The 23,531-nt window shown below is 39.0% G+C and overlaps 1 protein-coding gene across 1 annotated transcript; it reads right to left on the reverse strand.

The window, feature by feature from the left end:
* Positions 1-4,287: 4,287 nt before the first annotated feature.
* On the reverse strand, positions 4,288-17,218 carry naglu (N-acetylglucosaminidase, alpha). Its single transcript, XM_044178327.1, has 6 exons — positions 16,643-17,218; positions 14,117-14,264; positions 13,485-13,631; positions 12,635-12,720; positions 9,823-10,079; positions 4,288-8,319 (listed from the first exon to the last, which is right to left on the reverse strand). Exons 1-6 carry the CDS (start codon positions 17,053-17,055, stop codon positions 7,115-7,117), a joined length of 2,256 nt encoding a protein of 751 aa, XP_044034262.1. The 5' UTR covers positions 17,056-17,218; the 3' UTR covers positions 4,288-7,114.
* Positions 17,219-23,531: the final 6,313 nt, after the last annotated feature.

A 23,531-nucleotide genomic window follows, 5' to 3' on the forward strand; every position in this document is an offset into this window, starting at 1 on the left:
TAGTCATAGTGCCACTTACTGGAAACAGGAAGCAAGCCACATGTAACAAACATCATCCGATCTACATGAAATTTACGTTGTGTGCTACTACAGTTGTTGTTATTGGCTCTATTACTGATGCTGACATTAGTCTTCCTATTATTACTAATTTATTATATATAACACTATAATTACTATTCTACTATATACATATATATATAAAAATCTACGTGGTCTTTGCATTGTGCCTCCCTAACCCTATCCCCTTCCCCCAAAACCCCCCCTCTCTCTCTCACTCTCTCTCTCAAAACCTAATACGGCAGCAGCGGATGGCCGCCCTGCCTGGAAATTTTTTCTTGCCACTGTCGCCAAATGCTTGCTCATGGTGGGATTTGTTGGGTCTCTGTAATTAATATTATAAAGAGTACAGTCTAGACCTGCTCTATAGGAAAAGTGCAATGAGATAACTTCTGTTATGAATTGGCGCGATATAAATAAAATTGAATTGAATTGAATTGAATTGGTCTACACTTGATATACGGAAACATCATGTATGATTAGTGCGTGTTCTCCACTGGACGCAGGAAGGGATATTTAACTACTTCTCGCAGTGCTTGATGGTCGTGAACATTCAGGGCGGTGTCAGTCGGCCTCCAGTCACAAGACCGTGGCTGTTGCTCCCCTCCGAGGCATGCGTGGAGGTGAGGGCCCGTTCAACGCTGCTTGCAGCTTTAATTATTATTATTATCATTATTATTAACATAATTATTTTGTTAATATTAATATTATAATATAATAATTATTATTATTACCACTACCATTACCATTACTATTACTTTAAATCTCGAAGTGGAATTTGCATTGTGCTAATGTATGTTCTCTTTCCTCCTGCTCTATCCCTCCCTTTTTAAGAGTCCATTCTGTGAGGTAATAAACTGAAAGGGAGGCAAAGAGTCTGTGGGCCTGTTCTATTAGTGTATAAGGATTCCCACATCCAAATTTACTAAGAGACAATGAGCAGAAATTCTCATTTCATGTGGGACCTTCAGAACATGAGTAGTCTAGGATGTATGAAGGCAGTTGTTGAGCCAAAGGCTTAATATGATAGTCAACAAATTGAGAGGCAGGCTGTGTAAGGGATCCATTAGATTATATAATAGGCCCTCCTGGAGGAGATTCAAGATTCTTGTGGACCTTGGGGAGCATGTAAAAAGTGGGTATGCTAGGATGTTCACACCACAAGAAATCATGTTCGTTTAGTAAGCCACCCTGCCTCCTTAGCTGTGGATAACATTCCTCTCAATGTCTCCTGTGTGTTACCCCATGGATTTGAGGACAGTTTATGATAATATTCAGGGTTATCCAATTGCCGTAAGGCTTCTTCAACATATTTGTCCTTATCCATTACCACCACTGCTCCTCGTTTATCAGCTAATTTTATGATAACTGACTCATTCTTGGCTAGACAGTACAAGGCATGTTTTGGGGATTTGGTCAAATTCTCCCAAACAGTCTTATTCAATTAAATTCAGTTTTATTTATATAGCGCCAATTCATAACATAACATTGCACTTTTCCTATAGAGCAGGTCTAGACCGTACTCTTTATAATATTAATTACAGTGACCCAACAAATCCCACCATGAGCAAGCATTTGGCGACAGTGGCAAGAAAAAACTTCCTTTAAGAAGCAGAAACCTTGGACAGAACCAGACTCAATGGTGGGCGGTGGGGCTGTAGTGACATTTCTCTGAGTGTTTTGGTGGTACCACAATTTCAGATGGAGGCTGCGGTAGAATCTAAATAGATCCACCTTGGTATTAAATTCATTAGTGTGGTGGGTGGGGGAAAAAGAGTGGCCTTTTAACAACACACTGAGACACTGAGCGCTTTAGAGGTGAGGACTGTGTGCTTCATAAACATTGCACTAAGTAACATTAGAACAGGAAGACATTAGAACGGTTCGGGAGGCAGACACCATCTCCACATTTAAGAGTAGACTTAAGACTTTCCTCTTTGACAGAGCTTGTAGTTAAGGCTGGCTTGGGTGAGCCCTGAACCATCCCTTATGCTGTTATAGGCCTAGACTGCCGGTAGACTTCTTACAATGTACCTCTTTCCTCTCTCCTTCTCTCTCTCTCTCTCCATCCGTATGCATTTTTATCCCATTACTGCATGTTACTATCTCGACATCTCTCTCCTGTAGTTTTGTGCTTTCTCGTTTCTCTCCTCTTTCCTTCTGTCGCTTTCAGCAGGTATTTCTACCTCAGTAGCTGCAGAGACTGGATCTTTGATTGTGGGCCACATACTGCCCCTGTGTTCCTGCTCGACAAATGCTACTACAGTTGTTGTTATTGGCTCTGTTACTATTATTGTCATTATTATTCCTATGACTATCATTCCTATTATTATTATTACTTTATTAATTTTAATATTACCACTACCATTACATTATTACTATTTTAAAAAACTAGGTGGAATTTGCATTGTGCTTCCCTCTCCCCCACCCCCCTTCTCTCCCTCTGCCTCTCCCTCTCTCTCTCTCTCTCTCAACCCAACACGGCAGCAGCAGATGGCCACCCACCATTGAGTCTGGTTCTGCTTGAAGTGTCTGCCTGTTAAAAGGAAGTTTTTCCTTGCCACTGTTGACAAGTGCTTGCTCATGGTGGGATTTGTTGGGTCTCTGTAAATAATATTATAAAGAGTACGGTCTGCTCTATATGAAAAGTGCAATGAGATAACTTCTGTTATGAATTGGCGCTATATAAATAAAATTGAATTGAATTGAATTTCAAACCATTGCGACACACCAGTCTGTCTGGTGAGTCCCTGATTTCACAACAAGGCCATCAGTAATGATAAAGCGGCCCTGAAGCAACAGTGTCTGGAGCTGCGTAGCCAAGTGATCAGTCTGCGCGATCAGTCAGGTCGACACCAGCCAGACTGTACAGAGGGACTTTGTCCAGCTCTCCCAGTCACTGCAGGTGAAGCTGGAGGTAATTCGGCAGGCTGAGAGTCTTGAACAAGTCAGGGAAATCCTGTCCAGTCCTGTCCAAAGTTACAAATTCTGGTCCTTTGGCTTCAAACACTAATGGGTGCCAATTTTGTGTGCCCGATGAGGGGAACTATGTTGGATGGTAGTACATAAAGGAACTGGTCTGTACATGGATTTTTTAACAACTTATTATTTATTTACCTTTAATAAAATCACTTTTTCTATTTATCATTTGTTATATTTAAATAATAAGTTAAGGAAATGTATCTTAGTTAGATAAAATAAGAATGAGATTCAAGTATGAAAAAAGACATTTTGATTAATGTGGTTAATTGTCATACTCTAAATTGAGGTAAATGGCTATTATATAGCGCTTTTACCCAAAGCGCGTTACAAGGTTTTTGCTGCTCATTCACACACACACACTGATGGCAGCAAGATACCATGCAGGGTGCTGGCCAACCATGAGGAGCAATTTGGGGTTCAGTGTCTTGCCCAAGGCCACTTTGACATGTGGACAGAAGGAGCTGGGGATCGAACCGCCAACCCTGACTATATAGGATTTAATATGCGGTTTCTGGCAGATAAATAAAGTAGTTATTATTATTCATAAAATTGACTTGACTATAATACTATTATTTCTGCTTTTTAAAAACAGGACCATATGATAACTGATAAATCATGTTAAGTGGTTACAGTCATTTGATATCCTTGTAATATCTAATAGTTCTGCATCATTGTTGATAAAATATAAGAGACCAGTTATGGACATAAAAAAATCAAAGGTGGATATGAAAGTGTATACTCGCATATGTATGTGTTATTTGAGTAAAAATGAAAATGCAATAATCCAATTTTCATTTTCACAAACTTATATGGGCATTCTATGACCATATTACAATGAAAATGGAAAAGCTGTTTGACATTTAATTTTCAAAGTTGTAACCCGCTGTACACTGGACAATATGCAAATGTTAATTCAAATTTGAAAATGAAATATAAACAATGTAACCTAAACAATGTAACCTGATTTTCCATTTATGCAAGCAATATTTAAGTCCCCAGTCTTTGCGTTTACATTTACATGTACCACACTCTTTTTTTTTGCGTGAACATGAAAATGAAAATTAAATCTGTCAGTGCTCTCATCAAGGCGGGTCTTCAGTTAGGACGTCACTTGCTTGAACATCTGCTGCTTTGCTCATGGGCATACAAGTCCAGTATATGCTCCATTCCATAGGTGGTGTTGAGGTTTCACTTTTATACAAAAGTGCATTTCAGTTAATCACCACATAACTGCTCCATTGGAAGTGGTTGATATTGATAAAATCCTTTATTAATGTATATAATGTTATTTTATATCATCAAATATTGTGATATATTTTCTGAAAAAAAAAATCAATTGAGAAGCATGTTTATGGATAAATTAACCACAAGACTCTCTTTTTGGCTAATCCAGCAAATTAAATACCTGACAAGTACATCATCACATTGATGCAAAAATCACATAAAAACCTATTATTGAACAGTCTTGTCAATTGATTTGCAACACACAACAGTCTAATAAAGCCATTCAATCTAGAGCTACCACAGTGTATGGCAAAATCTCTGACGGTTTATATCATCTGACAATGTATGTAATCAGTGGTGGAAGTGAAGTGCATTCACTCAAGTACAATTTTGAGGTCCATGTTTTTCGCTGCTTTATAATTGAAATATTGTATTTTTAACTCCAGTACATTTATCTGACACCTGTTACTGCTTACTGGTTACTTTCTTGAATAAAAATCATATGATACACTTAGAAAATACAACACCTGCTAAAAGATTAACCTTGTGGTTCTCAACATTTTTGCCTTGTGACCCCCTAACAAAATCAGTGTAGTTGTGTCTCCTTGTCATGTTTCAGATGTCTGAGTTGTCAGCAGTTCCATCAAAGAGACATTTTTCCTCGAAACTTCTCACATGGTTTCATTTCAATAACTGTTAAAGGCCCAAAGAGGAAAATGTATCCAATACTTTACAAAAACAGCAAAGATTAGAGAGAGTCTGAAAAATTTAAACAGATTTGTGTAGATGAATTATTTTTCCTTCTTTCCTCTCCCATTAAATCATCTCACGATCCCTCAGATTTATCTTGTAACTCCTTTGGAGGGGCCAGACCCCGTTTTGGGAACCACTGGACAAAACTATCTAACTGTAAGTAATTAAAACTATCTCCACCACGAGCAGCTACAACAGTAAAATGCTACTTGCACATTAATGCATCAATATTAACAATATGATAATATAAAAAATAATTCATTATCAGTGACATAGGGCCATTTTTCGAGTACTTTTACTTTTGATACTTTAAGTACATTTTGCTAATAATATTTCTGTACTTTTACAAAAGTATTACTTTAAATGCAGGACTCTTACTTGTATTAGAGTAGTGTGGCATTGCTACTTTTACATAAGTAAATGATCTGAGTACTTCTTCCACCACTGTATATCATAATATTGCCCAATGCTGCATTCATTTTTATGGATTAGTGTTATTGATTACAAACATTAACAATTTTCCATAAGAAACTTATTGGTAATTGAGGGTTTGACCAGTAAAAGGAGCTGGTATTGGTCCTGATAAAAACCTATGGGAAGTCCTGGTTTACACCTCATATAAAGACATCTCATGGGTTAGAATCAACAGCTGGAAGCCTCTATGCGTGGAGTTTGAACGCTCTCTCTGTGTGTGTGCACAAACTGGTGACCTGTTCAGGTGGACCCTGCCTCTCACCCAAGGCATGCTGGGATAATCCTTAACTAAAACTACATTTATCAAAAAGAAAAATCTCATCTACACTTCAGTAAACCAAAACAAAACCAAATAAAAATAGACAGTTTTTTCAAGTGATTGATGTAAATGTGAAATGTCTCAGTTGAACATCCATGAATTTTCATATAAAAATATATTTTTTTAAAGAAAAACCAGCTAGGGACGACAAGACAAAGTTATCTGCTAAGGTGCACCATGAGCCAATGGTGGCCTCTGTTCATAAAACCTTCACAGAAACTTATTGTGTCCAATCTCACTAACGATATGAGCATGAAATTGTAAATTAAGTAGAAAATTGTTACGCAAAAAAGAAAGACATCCAATTGTTTGGTAACTATGCTACTAGCCTACGTGTTCTAATGTTTCTTAGTGCAATGTTTATGAAGCACACAGTCCTCACCTACAAACACCTCTAAAGCGCACTAATTAACAAGCTGTATCTCATTTGTTTAACCTGTACATAACTGAAATTTTAAAATGAGAATTTGTGGTTTTAGGGGGAGTTTAATGCTGGAACTATTTTTTGTGAACAGCCAAGCACAGTGACTGTGAGCAGATTCTTGAAGTCACAGTGAGGTTGCCATGTATGGTACCATCGTGTCTGTACATCATGGGCAGATGGACAAAATGTTGTTCGTCAAGAAATAGTTCCAGCACCTAAGTTTTCCTAAAACCACAAATTGTAATTTTTACATTTTTGTTGGTACACAGGTTAAATAAACAATATACAATGCGTAAATAACACAGCTTTAGTCTTGTTTTTACTTTGGACAGAGCCAGGTTAGCTGTTTCCCCCTGCTTCCAGTCTTTATGCTAAGCTAGGCTAACCACGTCCTGATTCCAGTTCCATACTTAACACGAGACTCCTATCAATTTTCTCATCTTACTCTGGGAAAGTGAATATGCGTATTTCCAAAAATGTTGAACTATTTCTTTAAGATCAGTTGAATCAAAAACATCACCTAGGGATGTACACATGAAATTCCACACCAAATCAACACCTTCACACAGTCGTCTGTAATTCATTACAATGTCTTTTTCTAATTTCCTTCTCCTCTTTTATAAAGGCATGGTTGGATATTTCATCAGTGTTAATGTAAAGTGAAAATTCTTTTATTCCCCCTACAACATGCACAACTACCCATTACTGATTTTACTATATGTTTTTGCACATGTAGTAGAACAGATTGTTCCTGTAAATTCAGGCTGTTAGATTTTCTACATCAGAATGTTTTGGGATAGCCATAGAAAACTGGAGGTGGAGAAAGACATTCTTCTTGCTGCAACTTGAGACAAGTTTTTCCAAAATGTAGTCTCTGCTCACTATAGTCTCTTCAAGGCCTGTGGGTAGTACTTGAGGAAAATCCTGCGGGCGATCTCGTATGTGTCTCCCTGAGGCTTGTTTGGGTACCTTCGGCCATTGTAAATGAATCCCCTTTCTACCTGGAAAACTGCCTGGTTGAAGGCATCCTGCTTAAATGGTCGTCCACTGTCCAGACACTCTACCAGGGTGTGAACAAACAAGCTCCATCGCTGGGCATAGTAGTCCTCCATGAGGCCTCCCCACTCCTTGTTGGCGTAGTCCAGGATCTCACCACTGGGACCCCATAGAGTGAGCTGGTTTCTGGCATTCATGTCATAGAGCTGTGCCTCCTTCTCATCTAGGGCTAAGGCTCGGGCCCGCTCCAGCCATGATCCTAACAGAAAGTTGTGGTCACTACTCAGCAAACGATTGAGCTCAGGCAAGAGGTCATAAACCAGCACCCCACCTGCAGTCAGCAGCTCTGGTAGCTTTTGGTTCTGGAAGGCATCTGTAATATCCTGGTAAAAGGATGTTGTCAGGACTTGTAGGACCTGCCGAGTCACATCCACAAGATCGTATCGGAAGGTCTCCTTGGACATGAGAGATGGAGCTGCCTCAATAATCAGTTTCCAGGCTTTGTACAAGTCAGCTGGGGCATACCAAAGGCCAGAATTCATGTGAAAAGAAGGCCGGCGCACCAGTGGGCTATGGTTGTGGTTTCGGTAATGTGGCACTGTGCAGTTGTAGACACTGGCGATCAAGAGCCTCCATGCAGCAGCCAGGTTCTCTTGTGTGCTACCGTAGCGGCGTACTGCATACAGCGACACCCACTTGGATAAGCTGACTGGCTCCTTGCGCCAAGCCAACTCGCTCATCAACTCGTACATCACAGGATTCTGCTCAATGCCCTCAGGTGCCATGCCTATGCCCACCAGGGTGGAGTTTGGGAATTGTAAGGCTTTGAAGGGCCCTGAATTGATGATGTCAACGGTGCCAAAGAATCCACTGTTGCCCCCAAAGTTTTGCAGCATGCACCAGATGAAGGGCTGTCCATAGAAAGATTCAGTGTAGGAGAAAATGGGCTCGGTCTCTGCAAACAGGTCCAGTACGATCATTCTTCCGAGGGGTACTCCGTGTAGTAGGGCCTGAATCTGGGCTGGCTTCCAAAACGCTGCATCACTGAAGAACAGCCAGCCTTGCATCAGCCAAATTGCCTGAGGATCGACTGGAAAGAAAAATCAGATTTGGATGAGGGACAAGAGGGGGACAGTTCTCGAACATGGCTGGAAATGAATGGGGAGCTCAGGGGAGGCTGTCTGTGTAAGAGAGTTGGACAACAGGTCATCCATGGGTCATCAAACTAGGGCAATTATTGTACTCGCTACACAAAATATCAGCATTCAGACAGGCACTGTCAGGTTTAAAACTCAATGTACAATCACACGAATGTGAACAGAATGTTAGGCTACATCCACACTACTACGTTTTCATTTAAAAACGGCTTTTTAAAATGAAAACGATCTCTTTTCAGACAACTGTTTCAGCACCATTTCAGAAATACTCTCCATCCATACTAACATGCCTGAAAACGCATATCACATGACCATTCATGTACACTGGGCATGCTGCATGCTGGTGTAAACGGGAGGCAGGAAAAAAATAATGAGCCAGAAAAACTTAACTGTTCTTCACAAAATCCTCCCAGATAATGTTGTTTTTATTAAAACATTGTCAATAGCATTTTGTTTTTGTCTTTCTTTTTCATCATTGTATTTTCAAAGTCCTTTTGTGTCTTTCTAAATATAGACAATATAACATCCATTCTGTCAATGTACAAACTCAAAAACTCCACAATATCATAGCACATACTCTGAGTTCACATTTGCCAATGATGCTTATTAGCCTAGATAACGTTAAATATTGATGCATCAATACGAATCCATTACTGACAACAACGTCCATGAAACAGCACTTGCAGTCACACAACACTTGTACATTCAAAGAATGTTTCCCGTTTCTGGTGATTTAGTCTGGGGTTAGCATTGTGGCATAACTTTAACGTGTGGTAGAAGTTGACGACAAGATTCTTTACTTTGGGCTCTGTACTCTGTGTTTTGATGCTCCTTCCACATTTTAACATTCAAAAGTTTTCTTGTAATTCCCCTAGGAACCACAATGTCATTAATAAAATGATCCCACCAGGCACTAATTCTTCACCGAAAACTGGTCATGTAGAGCTCATAACGCCGCTGAATTTGGGAATTGTCACAAATTGCTCGAATAATAGTTTGCCTCCTGCGCATGTAGGCAGTTGTAGCATTATAAAATGCAGAATTTAACTACACAACAGCTGCTAGCATAGACAACAAGATCAGCAACACCTGTAATTTGTTATCCATGTTGAATTAGCCATGCTTTATGTTTGTTTTCTTCCAGAAAAGGGTTACGTGATAGGGTCATGACGAATCAGTGAAGGACAGGTTGTGACTGATAAGACCCAATCAAGAAATGAATGTGGATGGCCGTGTTTCCAAAAGCCTCCGTTTTTGCCTGTCCAACCCCCGAGTTTTAAAATAAAAACAGGGCCAGCAGCTTTTCCAAACTTCTCCGTTTCAGGGGCTCGAAAACGCTGGATTAGTGAGGACGCTAGGTGTAAACGTAGCAACTTATGCATTTTAAAACGAAAACATAGTAGTGTGGATGTAGCCTTAGTTATCCAGACACTCACCTGCGGTCATTGAGGCAAAGACAGAACGACTGACTGCTGACAGGTAGGTGGTGTCAGAGGAAGGTGGAGTCATCTCATTGAAGGTGTCAGTGTTGTAGATGTGATCTGTACCAAACTGCTTCACCACCTGGGACAGATAGAGGGAACCGATCTGGAGGAAAAGTGAGTCCCGAGGGTCTAAGATATACGAGCATGAGAAGCTGCAGTTGAAATGAGCCCAAGGCCCCAGTCGGGTTACATTGGCTTCTGGATACAACCTGAAATATAAGAGACACTTGTTTTGACAGAAATATTTATCTTTGTATGCAACAGTAGCATTACTGTCCCTTGCCATATCTTCACAGATTGGTAATCTGAAAAAAAAAAGTCTTATTGTATAGAAGTCTATGTGAGCAAGATGTTCATTTTGTAAAGTATGGCCCCATTTAGAGTAAAATAGATGATAAAGCAGTGTATGCTTTAGGTCGTGGCTACCTTGTGTTTGACAAGTCGCTACCACGGCACCCTGTCAATCAAAATAGAGGCAATAAGTATCCATGGCTATTTCAGACACTGTATGACAATCTGTCAAGCACTTTGTTTGAAATATATTGATGCCTTTAGAATTGTTATGAGGTCATTAATTTATTTGACTTATTAAATTCAATTGAAATACTTCTTAAATACGAAGGGCCAAGGCACCAGTGACCCCGGTTTCCATCCAGGGGGTCAGTGTGGACATTGTAGAGGATTACAAGTACCTGGGAGTACATATGGACAATAAACTGGATTGGGCTAAGAACACTCAAGCTCTTTACATGAAGGGCCAGAGCCACCTCTATTTTCTTGCATACTGGGGCAGCAGGCTGAGGGTAGCAGACGCTAACAGACTCAACAAACTGATCCGTAAGGCCAGTGACATTGTGGGGGTCGAGCTGGACTCTCTGTCAGTGGTGTCAGAGAGGAGGATGCTGGCCAAACTACATGCCATGTTGGACAGTGTCTCCCACCCACTCCATGACGTGCTAGTCAAACAAAGGAGTACCTTCAGCGGAAGACTCATCCCCCCAAAAAGCACCACAGAGCGCCACAGGAAGTCATTCCTGCCTGTGGCCAGCAAACTCTTTAACTCCTCCCTCTAAGTGTTAGTCTATATGACCCTAAGTCATTAAACTGGACATTGATCATTAACATCACTGCAATACTTGACATAATTGTGCAATATTCTGTGTTAATACTACTGTGCAATATACTCTTTTCAGTTTAAAATTCCCTATTTATTGATATATATTCATACTTCTATTACTACTGTGCAATATCCACCATCTCATTATAATCTTAATAGGCTACACTTAACAGTTCATGCACTATTACCTACTACTTGTATTATTACATTGTATTATTATACCGTACATACTTATCAACCGGTAAATCCACTTTGTACTTTACACTTATTTTAATTTTATACTTATACCCACTTGGTACTTAATTTATCTGACCTGTATTATAGCGTATTATATTTTTTCTTAGTACTTCTATTCCTGTGTGCACTGACGTGATAGTGAGCTGCTGTAACAAAAGAGTTTCCCCTCGGGGATCAATAAAGTATTTCTGATTCTGAAATAGATGAAACCTATGGAACTACCTGAGTGTGTGTGAGTGTAAAGGAATAAATGAAGAACAGTGATGTAAAGTAACTAAGTACTGTATTTAAGTACACATTTCAGGTACCTCCACTACAGTTCAGAGGGAAAAGTTGTGCTTTTTACACCACTACATTTATCTGACAGCTGGAGTTACAAGTTATTTTGCAGATTAACATTTTACATATAAAACATGGGATGACTTTGTAAAATATGTTTATGATTAAACTAGCCAACAGTATATAAAATAGTTCAAATTAGCTCAACCCCAATCAACTACAACAGTAAAATACAATTTATCAGTAATAATATTCCAATAATATAATACATAATAGTATAACACAGAGGCCATATCTATGAGTACTTTTGATACTTTAAGTACATTTTGCTGATAATACTTGGTCTTTTACTTGTAATGGAGTATTTATACATTGCAGTATTGGTACTTTAAGTAGAAGATCTGAATACTTCTTCCACGACAAAAAATGACAAAATCTGTCCATGTCAGCCTGCGAGTGTTGTAGTACTGTTCTCCTTTACCACAGCCTACAGTGGAGTGAAAATTAAGTGTGTGTGAATGTGAAAAACAATTTTGGGCACACTGGTGAGTTCAGACACTGAGGGTGCCAAAATGCAAGGATTTGCTAAACTACAATGCTAATTATCATTATCAAAGAGCAGTGTACAAAACATTCAGGTTGCAGCTTCTCATTTTATGCCAGCACTGACGGTTGCTTCCACCGGTTAAAATAACAAACTTTGCTGGTGGCAGGTCATATATAACATTAAACTTGTCTGTTGTCGGGTTAAAGTGCTCTCTCCAAGCCAGTGTCTGTACTCAGTCAAAGATCATTTGTGAGTTGGCTGAGTGTTTCTGTAGTTCCAACAACTCCAACAGAGTGAGACATCTTTTCACAAGCTGATCAAGTCACATCAATTTCAGGAGACGCATTCTCTTGTTTAACTTTCATTCATATCATATCAATAATTTAAGCATATAAACTTAACACTTTTGAATTTTTGGATGTGAAAAGTAAGGTTATATATGGTAAGAATCGGATTGGATACTTTAAATATCACTATTGGTATCAGCCTGAAAAATCCAGTGGTGGTCAGGCTCTAATACAAATATATATATAAATAGAGCAGTATAATTTAGAAATGTCGAAACATAAACAAGCAAGAGTCACCTGAGGATTCCCTTGGGAATGCTTCCAGAGAAGGCTGGCAGCACAGGAATCATGCCAAAGGATCTCATTCGCGCTAAGATTTTAAACTGCAAAAAGAACAAAAGGTCAAGGAACATGAGCAGTCAGATGATCAGACAGGCTGGAAACAAACCCCAGATCAGTCAAATTTACTTTAGAATAAAGTAAAGCAAAGGCAACATTAAAATTATGACCCAAACTGTCCGTTATAAGCATACATCACAGTTTATAGACCCACTTCCTGCTTAACTTTAAGCAACTAGTGTAGTTTTTCTGTGCAATGAGGGATTATTAGCAACATTTCAGGTGTGTTCACTTTCAATTTTACCTCCAAATAAAGTGGTTTAGTCTGGCCAACCTGGGGGTTTGTTGACATTGTAGCGATCACCATGTTTTTGAGATCTCAAAACTTTTGCTAGTAAAATGTTATCATAAACAATAGGAATGACCTTAAAAACTATAAAAATAAGACCCAAATTGTGATAATCTGGAATTAACCTTTAAGAATTCTTAGTTCTGTACAAAGTGCCAGTCAAAGTGCAAATTATTTTAACACTTAAATTTTCCCTAACTGTTCAACTGTTCAAACTGAAGCCACTATATGTAGAATAGTGATGTGATTATAGTATCTTTGATTCTGATCGGCAAAAGTTTCTCTTTATTGAAAAATAAGATAATCCAGGTGAAAACGGGTGCAGTCTACGTGCTGCTTTCAGCCCATTCATTTTCAGTCTCAGTGTTTAATACTACCACTCGGTGCAAAATTCAGAAATGTCCTGATTCTACATATAGTGGCTTTAAACTGTGTTGACAAACATGGAGGTTTTAGTACTTGGAGGTAGAGCTGGTTCACATGCCAGGACAGTGGCAGAGGCCCACCAAACTTGAACATGTTTCCCATACGGTTCCAGGCAAGAAACGCCGGGCCAGAGAAGAACTCTTCAATCTCAGACTGGTTTAACCCAAGAGCTCGGTAAACCTAAAACATACACAAGTTAATAAGTTGATGTTCACATATCAAAGGTATGTATCATGTATTTGCTTCCAACAGTCATTGCAAAGGTCAAATTAAAGAAGTCAGAAGTTCCTCTTCCTGCTCTTGCCTTAATTACTTCGTGTCCCCCCATGTCTTGGAATCTCTTCCCCTTTGATTTTATTGTCTTCCTCTTATTGCTCTGAGAATCATGCATCTATCTTGTTAAACTTACTACAAAACTAATGTAACTTATCTACTCAACTTGTAATTTGATATCTAGCACTTTCCTGCAAAACATGATCACTTTAGAAGCACAGATAATTTTGATAATGCATATTGATATTTGTTGTTACATCTGTTCCAAAAAATATATATATTAGAATCCAGCTTTACACGAGCCAATAATGGAACATACAGTACATTGATATTAAGATCTGTTAATTTGGTAAGGAATATCATCCCTTTCACCCTAACAGGTTTGTTCTTACCTCTTGCCACAGGGCTTCTTGGCCAGTAAAAGCCAGTGGCAGATTGATTCCATTGAGTGCCATCCAGTCGATCTCTCTCTCCCATCTTGGCCAGTCCCACCACACAGAGGAATAGCTAAAAGTGCAGACGTTCTGGTAATACCGGAATCTAGATACAAACACAAATATATTGTTTATTATAAAAGTGATAAGTCTTAAAAAATTTGATAAAATGATAATATACCAAACAGGTATGCAAAAAACAAACAAACAAATAAACAAAACTAAAATCTAACCCATCAAACTAAAACAAATGAAGCTACGAGACAACAAAGAAATCAAAAACAAACAAAGAAAATCATGCTTTGTTAGCATTAGGCTAAAAAATGCAGTCTGTAATTCAAGCAGCTGTGAAACGTAAAATCTTCCAGTGCAAAAAGGTATTATCCTTTCCATTTTGTCACTGTGGCACCTAGCCCTTGTTTGTGCCTCTCATGTATTATCACGATTTGAGTCACAGAGCAAAGCATCTAAATCTCTTAATTAATAAATATACATTTTTATGGCTTCAGCTGGACTCTTGGATTCACTCCATCTGTATGAGCTACAAGTTTGTGCCTGATTAAATACCAAATTACGACCTTTGAATGCACCTGAGGGCAGCCTGCTGTATCATGGTACTTTCCCTCAGAGCAGAGACATCACTGGCCTGCTCTTTCATACCTTTATCATCTACACTATATCAGCAAGTACTTACGCACTGTATTTAAAACGAGGTAGACAGATCCAGTTTGACCATGGTCATTTTTCATATGATTAAAGTCACAAACACTACTAAGTTTACTTACTACACCTATTCCTTACTTGCTTGAGATTCAACCAAAAGTAGGCACTGTTGGTTTTTAAACCAATGGAGCCCTGCCCTGGTAACCTGCAGCTGGTAAATGATTGAAGCTTCTGGCTACTGGCTAAGAGTTGCTCTCACCACTAACTTATAGTCATGGGAAAACTAAACTGTGCCATGCTTGCCATGGCTTTTTCAATCAAACTACTGTGCACATTACATAACTGGGGTGAGTTGATGCATGTCTAATGCACAATAGATAATTGAAAGGAAGGGTACTTTAAAGGGCCCGACCATGGTACAAGTGTCTATAGTGCTCACAGTAAACAATGAAAAATAATGTGACAATGCTCCATTTGTCATTCACCCATGGGTTTTGCTGTGCTGTGTTGCAGTGGAGGGGGCTGGGGTTACATAAAATTCTAACACATAGACATACCATGGCAAACCCCCATCAAAAGGTATGATAGTGTTTTAAAAAAATACTTTGTGTCTTTTTTGGCAGCATGGAAACTCAGATTTTTAGATGTTCTTAGCTGCTGATAAAATACATTAACTATCTCAGCCCCTCTATGACTCAACAACTGGTCATTCAGTGACTGATTTTAACAGGAATGGCTCCTCTATCTGGTGAAGTTCTATTGGCTGCCACTGAGAGGAGTTGGTACACATCTGATGTACAGCAGTGTGAAATAGATTTGGTGGGAAAACAACAATTTCAAAAGGTGTTGCTGATGCCAGTAAAATTGCACAGTCAGTCTACAGAGCATACACACAGGCCAAACAAAAGGAGTATTTACAAATGCAACAGCCACACCAGTCTTCATCTGCCTTTGAGCATATAGCTAAATTGGACTATGATGGGGATCATTTTTAATAATGTGACATAAAATGTTTTGTTCTTTAATTTAGATTGTTTTTATGGAAAGATTAAAATTAGAATAATAAGAGTCTGGCACATTATTATGTTTTTTATAGCTCATGGAGCTAAAATTTGTATGGCTCATTATCCTCTCTCTCTTCCAAAAAAGCAGAACAACACTTCAACTTTCATTTAAAATTGCGCAAAATGGTAATACCTCTGTGTAAAAATACAAAATTATTATTGTATTATTCAATTATTAGTGTATTGTTATAAGCAGCATTTTAATGTTTTATCTGGTCGAAGTGAAGCTACTTTTTTAAACCACTTTATATACTGTTGAGTAGTTTAATCTATAACAAATTTTAAGTAACTAGTAGCATAACCAAGAATAAAAGGCACGACAGCATACTGATGATTGAAATACTCAAGTACCTCAACATTTTACTTAAGGACAGTACTTGAGTAAGTGTACTTACTTTCCACCCCTAATAAAAATATGCAGTATTACAACTGCCTACAGGTTAACGTTACTCCTTGTAGAATACTACTTAAGACATTAAAACAGTAGTTACTTAATCGAATCGGTAAGGTTTGGTAAATTAGACATGCACTAGCAATTTAGTTAGTAGTAAGACAGCAAAATTAAGCGGTCGCGCTCGACCCTCACATCAAAACTTTAACTGGCAATGTGAAAATTTCAAAATGTCTAAGGAATTTCAATTAAATAAGCTCTGCTTGGTGTAGACTACTGTATGTATGCCGAATTAAAGAGCTGATTGTAATGGTTCTTTACACCGTGGCTACCTTTGCCAGTACAAAAACATCGTGGGTCACTGACCTATGCTGGGTGTTGATGCGCAGGACGCCGGTGAGCTTTGGCAGAGGACGGGGCAGAGTCAGCTGGTCACCAGACCAGGAAACATGGCAGTTGCAGAAATATTTTAAATAGTTGTAAATGCCAGAAGCCACGGCCACTCCGGTGCTGCCTGTAGCGACTATCTTGTTGTTTTTAGTGGATCTGAGCTCACACACATCCAGGCTGTCGTTGGAAATGCTCCTGTTGACTGACACTATGAACTCCGTAGATCTGTTCCCGAGCAGGCGTTTCAGTAGCTCGACCACTGCTCTCCCCTGTGCCTTGTCACTAGCTTTCGGTTTGATGTGGTCTAGAGTAGGAAACTTGCAATAGGCAGTTACAAAAAGACACGACACGACGACCAGAATCAGGCAACAGCCGCTTCTGGGTAACATTTTGATCCCCAGTCAAATGAAGCCAGAGTTTCCCACCGTAGCACAGGTTTAAAAACAAGTTAATTTCTCCATTTGCAAATAACCAGGAAACGTTGGTTTACCGAAGGGCTGCTGACCAATCAGAGAGAGAGAGCTGCTGCCTTGATTACAACTAACAGCCAGTCAGAGGATGCAGTTTCTGTAAAACAAATTCCTGTGAGAAGCAACTGTTTGTCATGTGATCAATTTGTCATATGATGATAATATTACAGAAGTGTCCTGATTTCAGGTACAAACTTGATGTAATATGGTAATAAAAAGAACAAAGTCAAAACCTTTGAACTTAGTGAATCAGAAAGTTCAAACCACATCCAGGACAAATGGTTCACATATTTGCTTTGACTGGACAGACAATGTTTACAGTAGGGTAAAAATTAGGAACAGGCTCTTCTGTTTACGGTTGATATAGATGTTAGGCTCATATCTACTTATTACCCAAAGCCTCCACAACAAATGAGGTAAACAATTCCATAATGGCTCTATAGTATGCATAGAAGTTTTGCTCATTAAGCACAAAACACAAGTGCATCAAGTGACGCATCTTGCATAACAGCTGATAACACAAAATGAAAACAGCATACAGCATGCAATGGGAACTGACCAACCAAATTAAAGATCTTTAATGAGATCACGGACTTCTAATCTACAGAGCCAATGTTAATTCCACCTGTGGTGGAATGTAATGAAGTACATTTACTAGCAGTACTGTACTTAAGTACAATTTTGAGGTACTTGCACTATTTTCCTCACTACATTTATTCAACAACTACAGTTACACAAAGAACATATGATCACCTTCTAAAATTATATGAAATCTACCACGTTGTTATAACTAACAAGTACTTTTGCTTTTATACTTGGTGATAATAGTACTTTCATGTAAAAATTTGAATGCACATGTAATGGGTATCTTTACATTGTGTTATTGCTACTTTATTCAAGTAAAAGATCTGAATACTTTCACCACTCATCAGCAAATCTAAAACTGATTCAGCACTAGTTCTACACCCTGAAATAATGTTGATCCAACGCTGAAGATGGACTGACATCTTTATAGGATCAAACATTAAAAAATGTTTCAAATATTATATTTTGTTCATGTAATAGATTGTATTTTCTTTAAAAAAAAATGTGTGTTGCTACTGTGTAAACAGTACAAGACATTTAGATGTTCACTATAAGCAATGGTGTAAGTTTGGTTTCAGAAGTGGTGGGGACACAATGATGTCTTTTAGGTTGTTCAACAACAAGAAATACTGATACTATGTGAATTTCCTTGCCTGATAACCAGACTGAATTATTTTGTTTCACTTCATTCGTATGAATACAATGACAATAGTCTGTGGTCTTCTGAAACATTTTTATGACATTTGCACCTATATTGATTGTCTGAAATGGTCAAGCCAGATTTGCACACCTGTATGGCATTGCTAATCACTACACAAACTTTGTGTGCATATTTAACCATTAGACCCACTACGCATTTTCAACATTTTTGCTCTTGTCAAATGAATACATTTTTGAATATATTTTTGCGGGTTGAGTGTGCAGTTTCTCTGCCACAAACACTTCTGATTATGTGTTTATCTTGCATTTGCCAGCACCTCCAACCCTGAAGTACATGCTGTGCGCAAAACTTTTTCCTCTTTTTCTCTCTTTTTCACATAACATATCTATACCTATCACTGAGAAAATCAGAGATGTGGGTGGTGATTCAATGAATGTCCTGCATTTCTATAGATTTACCCCACATTTTCCCTGGAATAAAACAAGATGGAATTCAGAAGAGTTTCTTAAGCCCAGAGTACTGTCTGCAGATTTCCCCCTCCCCTATACAAATCAGAGGGTATGTCAGCCCATTCTCCCTTTCCTGTATTTGACTATCCTTTACTTTCTCACAAGTAAAGTTACAATTTACGTAGATTGTATATTGTCTGCAAGCATGTTCTCAAGTCAGATTGTCGATCCTCTCACCTTGCTGCAGTGATGTAGAAGTGTACTCCAAGGTGTGTCAGTACACTGTGACATCACTGTTGGACATGTTTACAGTTGCAGCAGAGCACAATTCTGATCACACCCAACCACACCCATCAGGGATACTGGCTGTGGTCAGAGGTGAAACAGACTTGCAGCCTCTAACTAAAGAGACAGTGAAACACTGACAAACAAAAGCGATACATCATAATTAGTGAGCTTTAGAGTTGTTCCCTTCCCTTTCCCCTACCTCCCCAGTCGCCTCTCTATTAGCTCTGCTAAATTTATGTTCTTTATGATAATTTTTACAAATATTAGTTGAACTTTTTGTGAATATATTGGACAATGATAACATGACTGAGTCACTCATCAGGATGACCATTTCCCTAATGGTCAACTCACTACTTTGTAAACTCTCCTCCTGCCGACTCTACTACCTTGCTGGTCGAGGTTTTCATTTGTAAACATCAGAGTAATCATCGAAAAAAAGCTGGAGGGGATAAACACCAGCTACGATACTGATCACATGGACAAGTGGGACCATCTGTGATGATGGAAACCATATTATCGTCACTATCTCTATCTGCTGTTTGCATTCCATCAGATGCAAACTCAAAAAGTGCACTGCAGAATTATTTCCTGTCTACATCCAACCACAGGTGAGTACAGAGGGTGCCCTGTCGGATCTTTGCAAAAAGTTGAACTGCTTACAGACGTTTATCCTGATGCTGCATTCATTGCTGCTGGATACTTCAGTCCGGCTAACCTTCCATCATCATATTGACTGCGCCACAAGGGAAATATACACTGGATATCAGCTGCACAGAATAAAAAAATGGCTACAGAGCGGAATCACTACCCGTGTTTGGGAAGAGCAACTATGTGGCCATCTTGCTGAAGTCAAATGCTGCGTTCCAGAGAACTCTGAACTCAAAAATTTCCAACTTCCTCTACAATTCCCTAGAGGCCTGCTATACAGCTTGATACAAATCAGCATCACACTTGTAGTTCTTCCGGTTTTCAAAGTAGTGTTGTAAATAGGGTCATAAAAAGATATATATATCAACTATATACTCAAGCTGAAATAGTGATTACACTTCATCTCGATGATATATGTTTAAAAAAGTAAAAATGTTGGTTTATTTAAGATATTTTAGCCAAAACAGGAGTCGAACACCCCGTGGTTTACAGCTTCCAAATTACGTCAACGACTGACATCGAAAACAGCCAATGGGAAGAGAAAATAAGTTTTCCCCTGGATCAGGGAGCATTTCATGTGACAAACGACATTGTAAAAAACTATGTGGCACACTATGTCTAGCTGATTATGACTGTAAATTAATTGTACAATAAGTACTTTATTAAGTAATTTAAATGTTTCCCACCAGACTTAAGGTTTAGTGGTGAGCTGGATTCCTCTTGATACAGAAATAATCTAAACTGATAGCTGTAACATTAACCTATCTTATTGTTGAATGGAATGTTGAGGATATCATTGAAAACCTTAACATGGGAATTAACAGTGAGGAAAATACTTCTGGGTGGAAGGACCTACTACCCTATTTACTACTACCTATTTGTGTGAGATTTTGAGCCCTCACCGACCCGGCAGAGCTCTACGATCTGCTGGGCAACATCTGCTGGAGGTCCCCCAGTCCTGGTGCAAACAGTGGGGCGACCATTCTTTTGCAGTGGCCGGTCCGAAACTCTGGAACTCTCTGCCCATTGACTTACGTTCCATCACTGACCTGCCTTTGTTCAAAGCCAAACTTAAAACCCACTTATTTAGAATAGCTTTTAACACTTAGTGGCCCTGTGACATTTCTCTTTATCTTAATGTTGTAATGTGCTCTGCTGACCTATTTGTACTTTTATTATTTATTTATTTTATTATCATTATTATTTTTTTTTATCTTGTTTTTAATGTTGTACAGCACTTTGGTTCAGCTTTGGTTGTTGGAAGGTGCTATAGAAATATATCTTGATTGATTGATTGATTGATTGATTACCCTATCTCATCTGGACAAGAAAGGGAGCTATGTGAGATTGCTGTTCATTGACTACAGTTCAACATTTAACACCATAGTTCCCTCCAGGCTTGTCACAAAGCTCAAGGACCTAGGATTAAACACCTCACTGTGCATGTGGATCCTTGACTTCCGGACCGGCAGACCCCAGGTGGTGAGGATGGGCAGACACACCTCTTCCATCCTCATCCTTAACACCGGAGCACTGATCACAAATAACAATGAAAAGGCCTACCTGAAGGAAGCAGATGACCTGACCTGCTGGTATCAGGACAACAACCTACTCCTGAACGTCAGCAAGACTAAGGAGCTGATAGTGGACTTTAGGAAAAAGCAGAGAAGGAACTACACACCCCTTAATATCAATGGGTCCTCGGTGGAGAGCTTCAAGTACCTTGGTTTCCACATCACAGAGGGCCTAACCTGGGTGCTGCATACTGACTCAGTGGTGAGAAAGGCAAGGCAGAGATTGTTTCACCGCAGATGCTTGAGGAAATTCCGGGTAACCCCTCAAATACTGAGGAATTTCTACTCCTGCACCATCAAGAGCGTCCTGACAGGGAACATCACTGCCTGGTATGGAAACGGCACTGAACAAGACCGCAAGGCCCTGCAAAGAGGGGTTTGTTCGGCTGAACATACAATAGTGCTCTACCCAGCCTAAAGGATATTTACACCAGGTACTGCAAGAATAAGGCTAGGAGAATCATTGAGGATCCCAACCACCCAGATAATGGCCTTTTCTCCCTGCTGCGGTCGGGAAGAAGGTACCTGATACACCAGGCCAGCACTGAGAGTCTCAGGAAGAGCTTCTATGCTCAGGCCAGTAGGATCCTAAACGAAGTCACTGCCTAAGACTGCCCCCCAATCATATACATATATTTATTACTATTCCTATTCTATTTAAACTCTTTTTAATGCACAAATTGAAGGAACTGGCGGGATTACATTTCATTGTGACTGTACCTTATATGATTACATGTGACAAATAAACTTGATTGATTGACTCCATTTCTGTACTTCTACACACAGAGGTTCATATTAATCTTCTCAAATAAATGCAAATCTCATCTCACTCTCATAAAGAGAGTGAGATGAGATTTGCTTTTATTTGTTATTTTAATTGTTATTGATTGTGCTTTTATATTTTTGTATTTGTATATTGTCATTGTATTCATAAGAATGAAGTGAAACAAAATAATTCAGTCTGGTTAATACAGTACTGCAGCAATTTACATAGCATTTTATCTTTTGTTAGTTGGCCATTATTATTATGGAAAAGACAATAACCAGTTTTAATTATAATATTTGCTAGAATTATATAAATCTATAGAAATGCACTGCATTCTCAGAATGCAGGGTTACTTGTGGTTTCTAGAGTCTCCAAAAGTAGAATGGGAGCCAGAGCCTTCAGCCATCAAGCTCCTCTCCTGTAGAATCAGGTCTCAGTTTGGGTTCGGAAGGCAGACACCATCTCTACATTTAAGACTTTCCTCTTTGATAAAGCTTATAGTTAGGGCTGGCTTGGGTGAGCCCTGAACCATCCCTTAGTTATGCTGCTATAGGCCTAGACTGCCGGAAGACTTCTCATGATGCACTGAGCTTGTCTCTCCTTCTTTCCCTCTCCATCTGTATGCATTTTTATCCTATTAATGCATGCTACTAACTTGACATTTTCACTCTCCCGTAGTTCTGTGCTTTCTTGGCTCTCTCCTTTCTCCTTCTGTCGCTTTCAGCAGGTATTTATACCTCAGTAGCTGCAGAGACTGGATCTTTGATTGTGGGCCACCTGCTGCCCCTGCTCAACAACTGCTACTACAGTTGTTATTGGCTTTGTTACTATTATTGTCATTATTATTCCTATGACTATCATTCCTATTATTTTTTTTTTATTAATATTAATTTTACCACTACCATTACATTATTACTATTTTAAAATTCTAGGTGGAATTCTCTCTCCCTCTCTCTCCCTCCCTCTCCCTCTCCCCCAACATGGCAGCGGCAGTTGGTTGCCCACCATTGAGTCTGGTTCTGCTCGAGGTTTCTGCCTGTTAAAAGGAAGTTTTTTCTTGCCACTGTCACCAAGCGCTTGCTGATGGTGGGATTTGCTGGGTCCCTGTAAATAATATTAAAAAGAGTACGGTCTAGACCTGCTCTATAGGAAAAGTGCAATGAGATAACTTCTGTTATGAATTGGCGCTATATAAATAAAATTTAATTGTGACCTGTGCTAACGGTTAAGTTCTCGTCTCTAGTTGAGCATAGCATCCTATTTAACCATTGGGCAGGTGGTTGAACTATGGGCATCTTGCTGTGCAAAAATTATCAAATTGGTGTTGAACAGCTAAATGCCAAAATTGAACCCTCTCAGTTCCACTACCTGATGTACGATTGAACATTTATACTCTAAGTAAACTACATGAATTGTTGCTAATA

This window comes from Siniperca chuatsi, linkage group LG20, assembly GCF_020085105.1.
Source record: "Siniperca chuatsi isolate FFG_IHB_CAS linkage group LG20, ASM2008510v1, whole genome shotgun sequence".
NCBI classification, from domain to species: Eukaryota; Metazoa; Chordata; class Actinopteri; order Centrarchiformes; family Sinipercidae; genus Siniperca; species Siniperca chuatsi.

Bases quoted from the DNA above. Each gene is read 5' to 3' on its own strand.
- naglu (XM_044178327.1), bottom strand. From the start codon at position 17,055: ATGTTACCCAGAAGCGGCTGTTGCCTGATTCTGGTCGTCGTGTCGTGT. The intron at 13,632-14,116 runs GTAAGAACAAAC...TGTATGTTTTAG, and splicing joins AAGAAGCCCTGTGGCAAGAG to GTTTACCGAGCTCTTGGGTT. The intron at 8,320-9,822 runs GTGAGTGTCTGG...TTTTCTTTCCAG, and splicing joins CTTTGCCTCAATGACCGCAG to TCGATCCTCAGGCAATTTGG.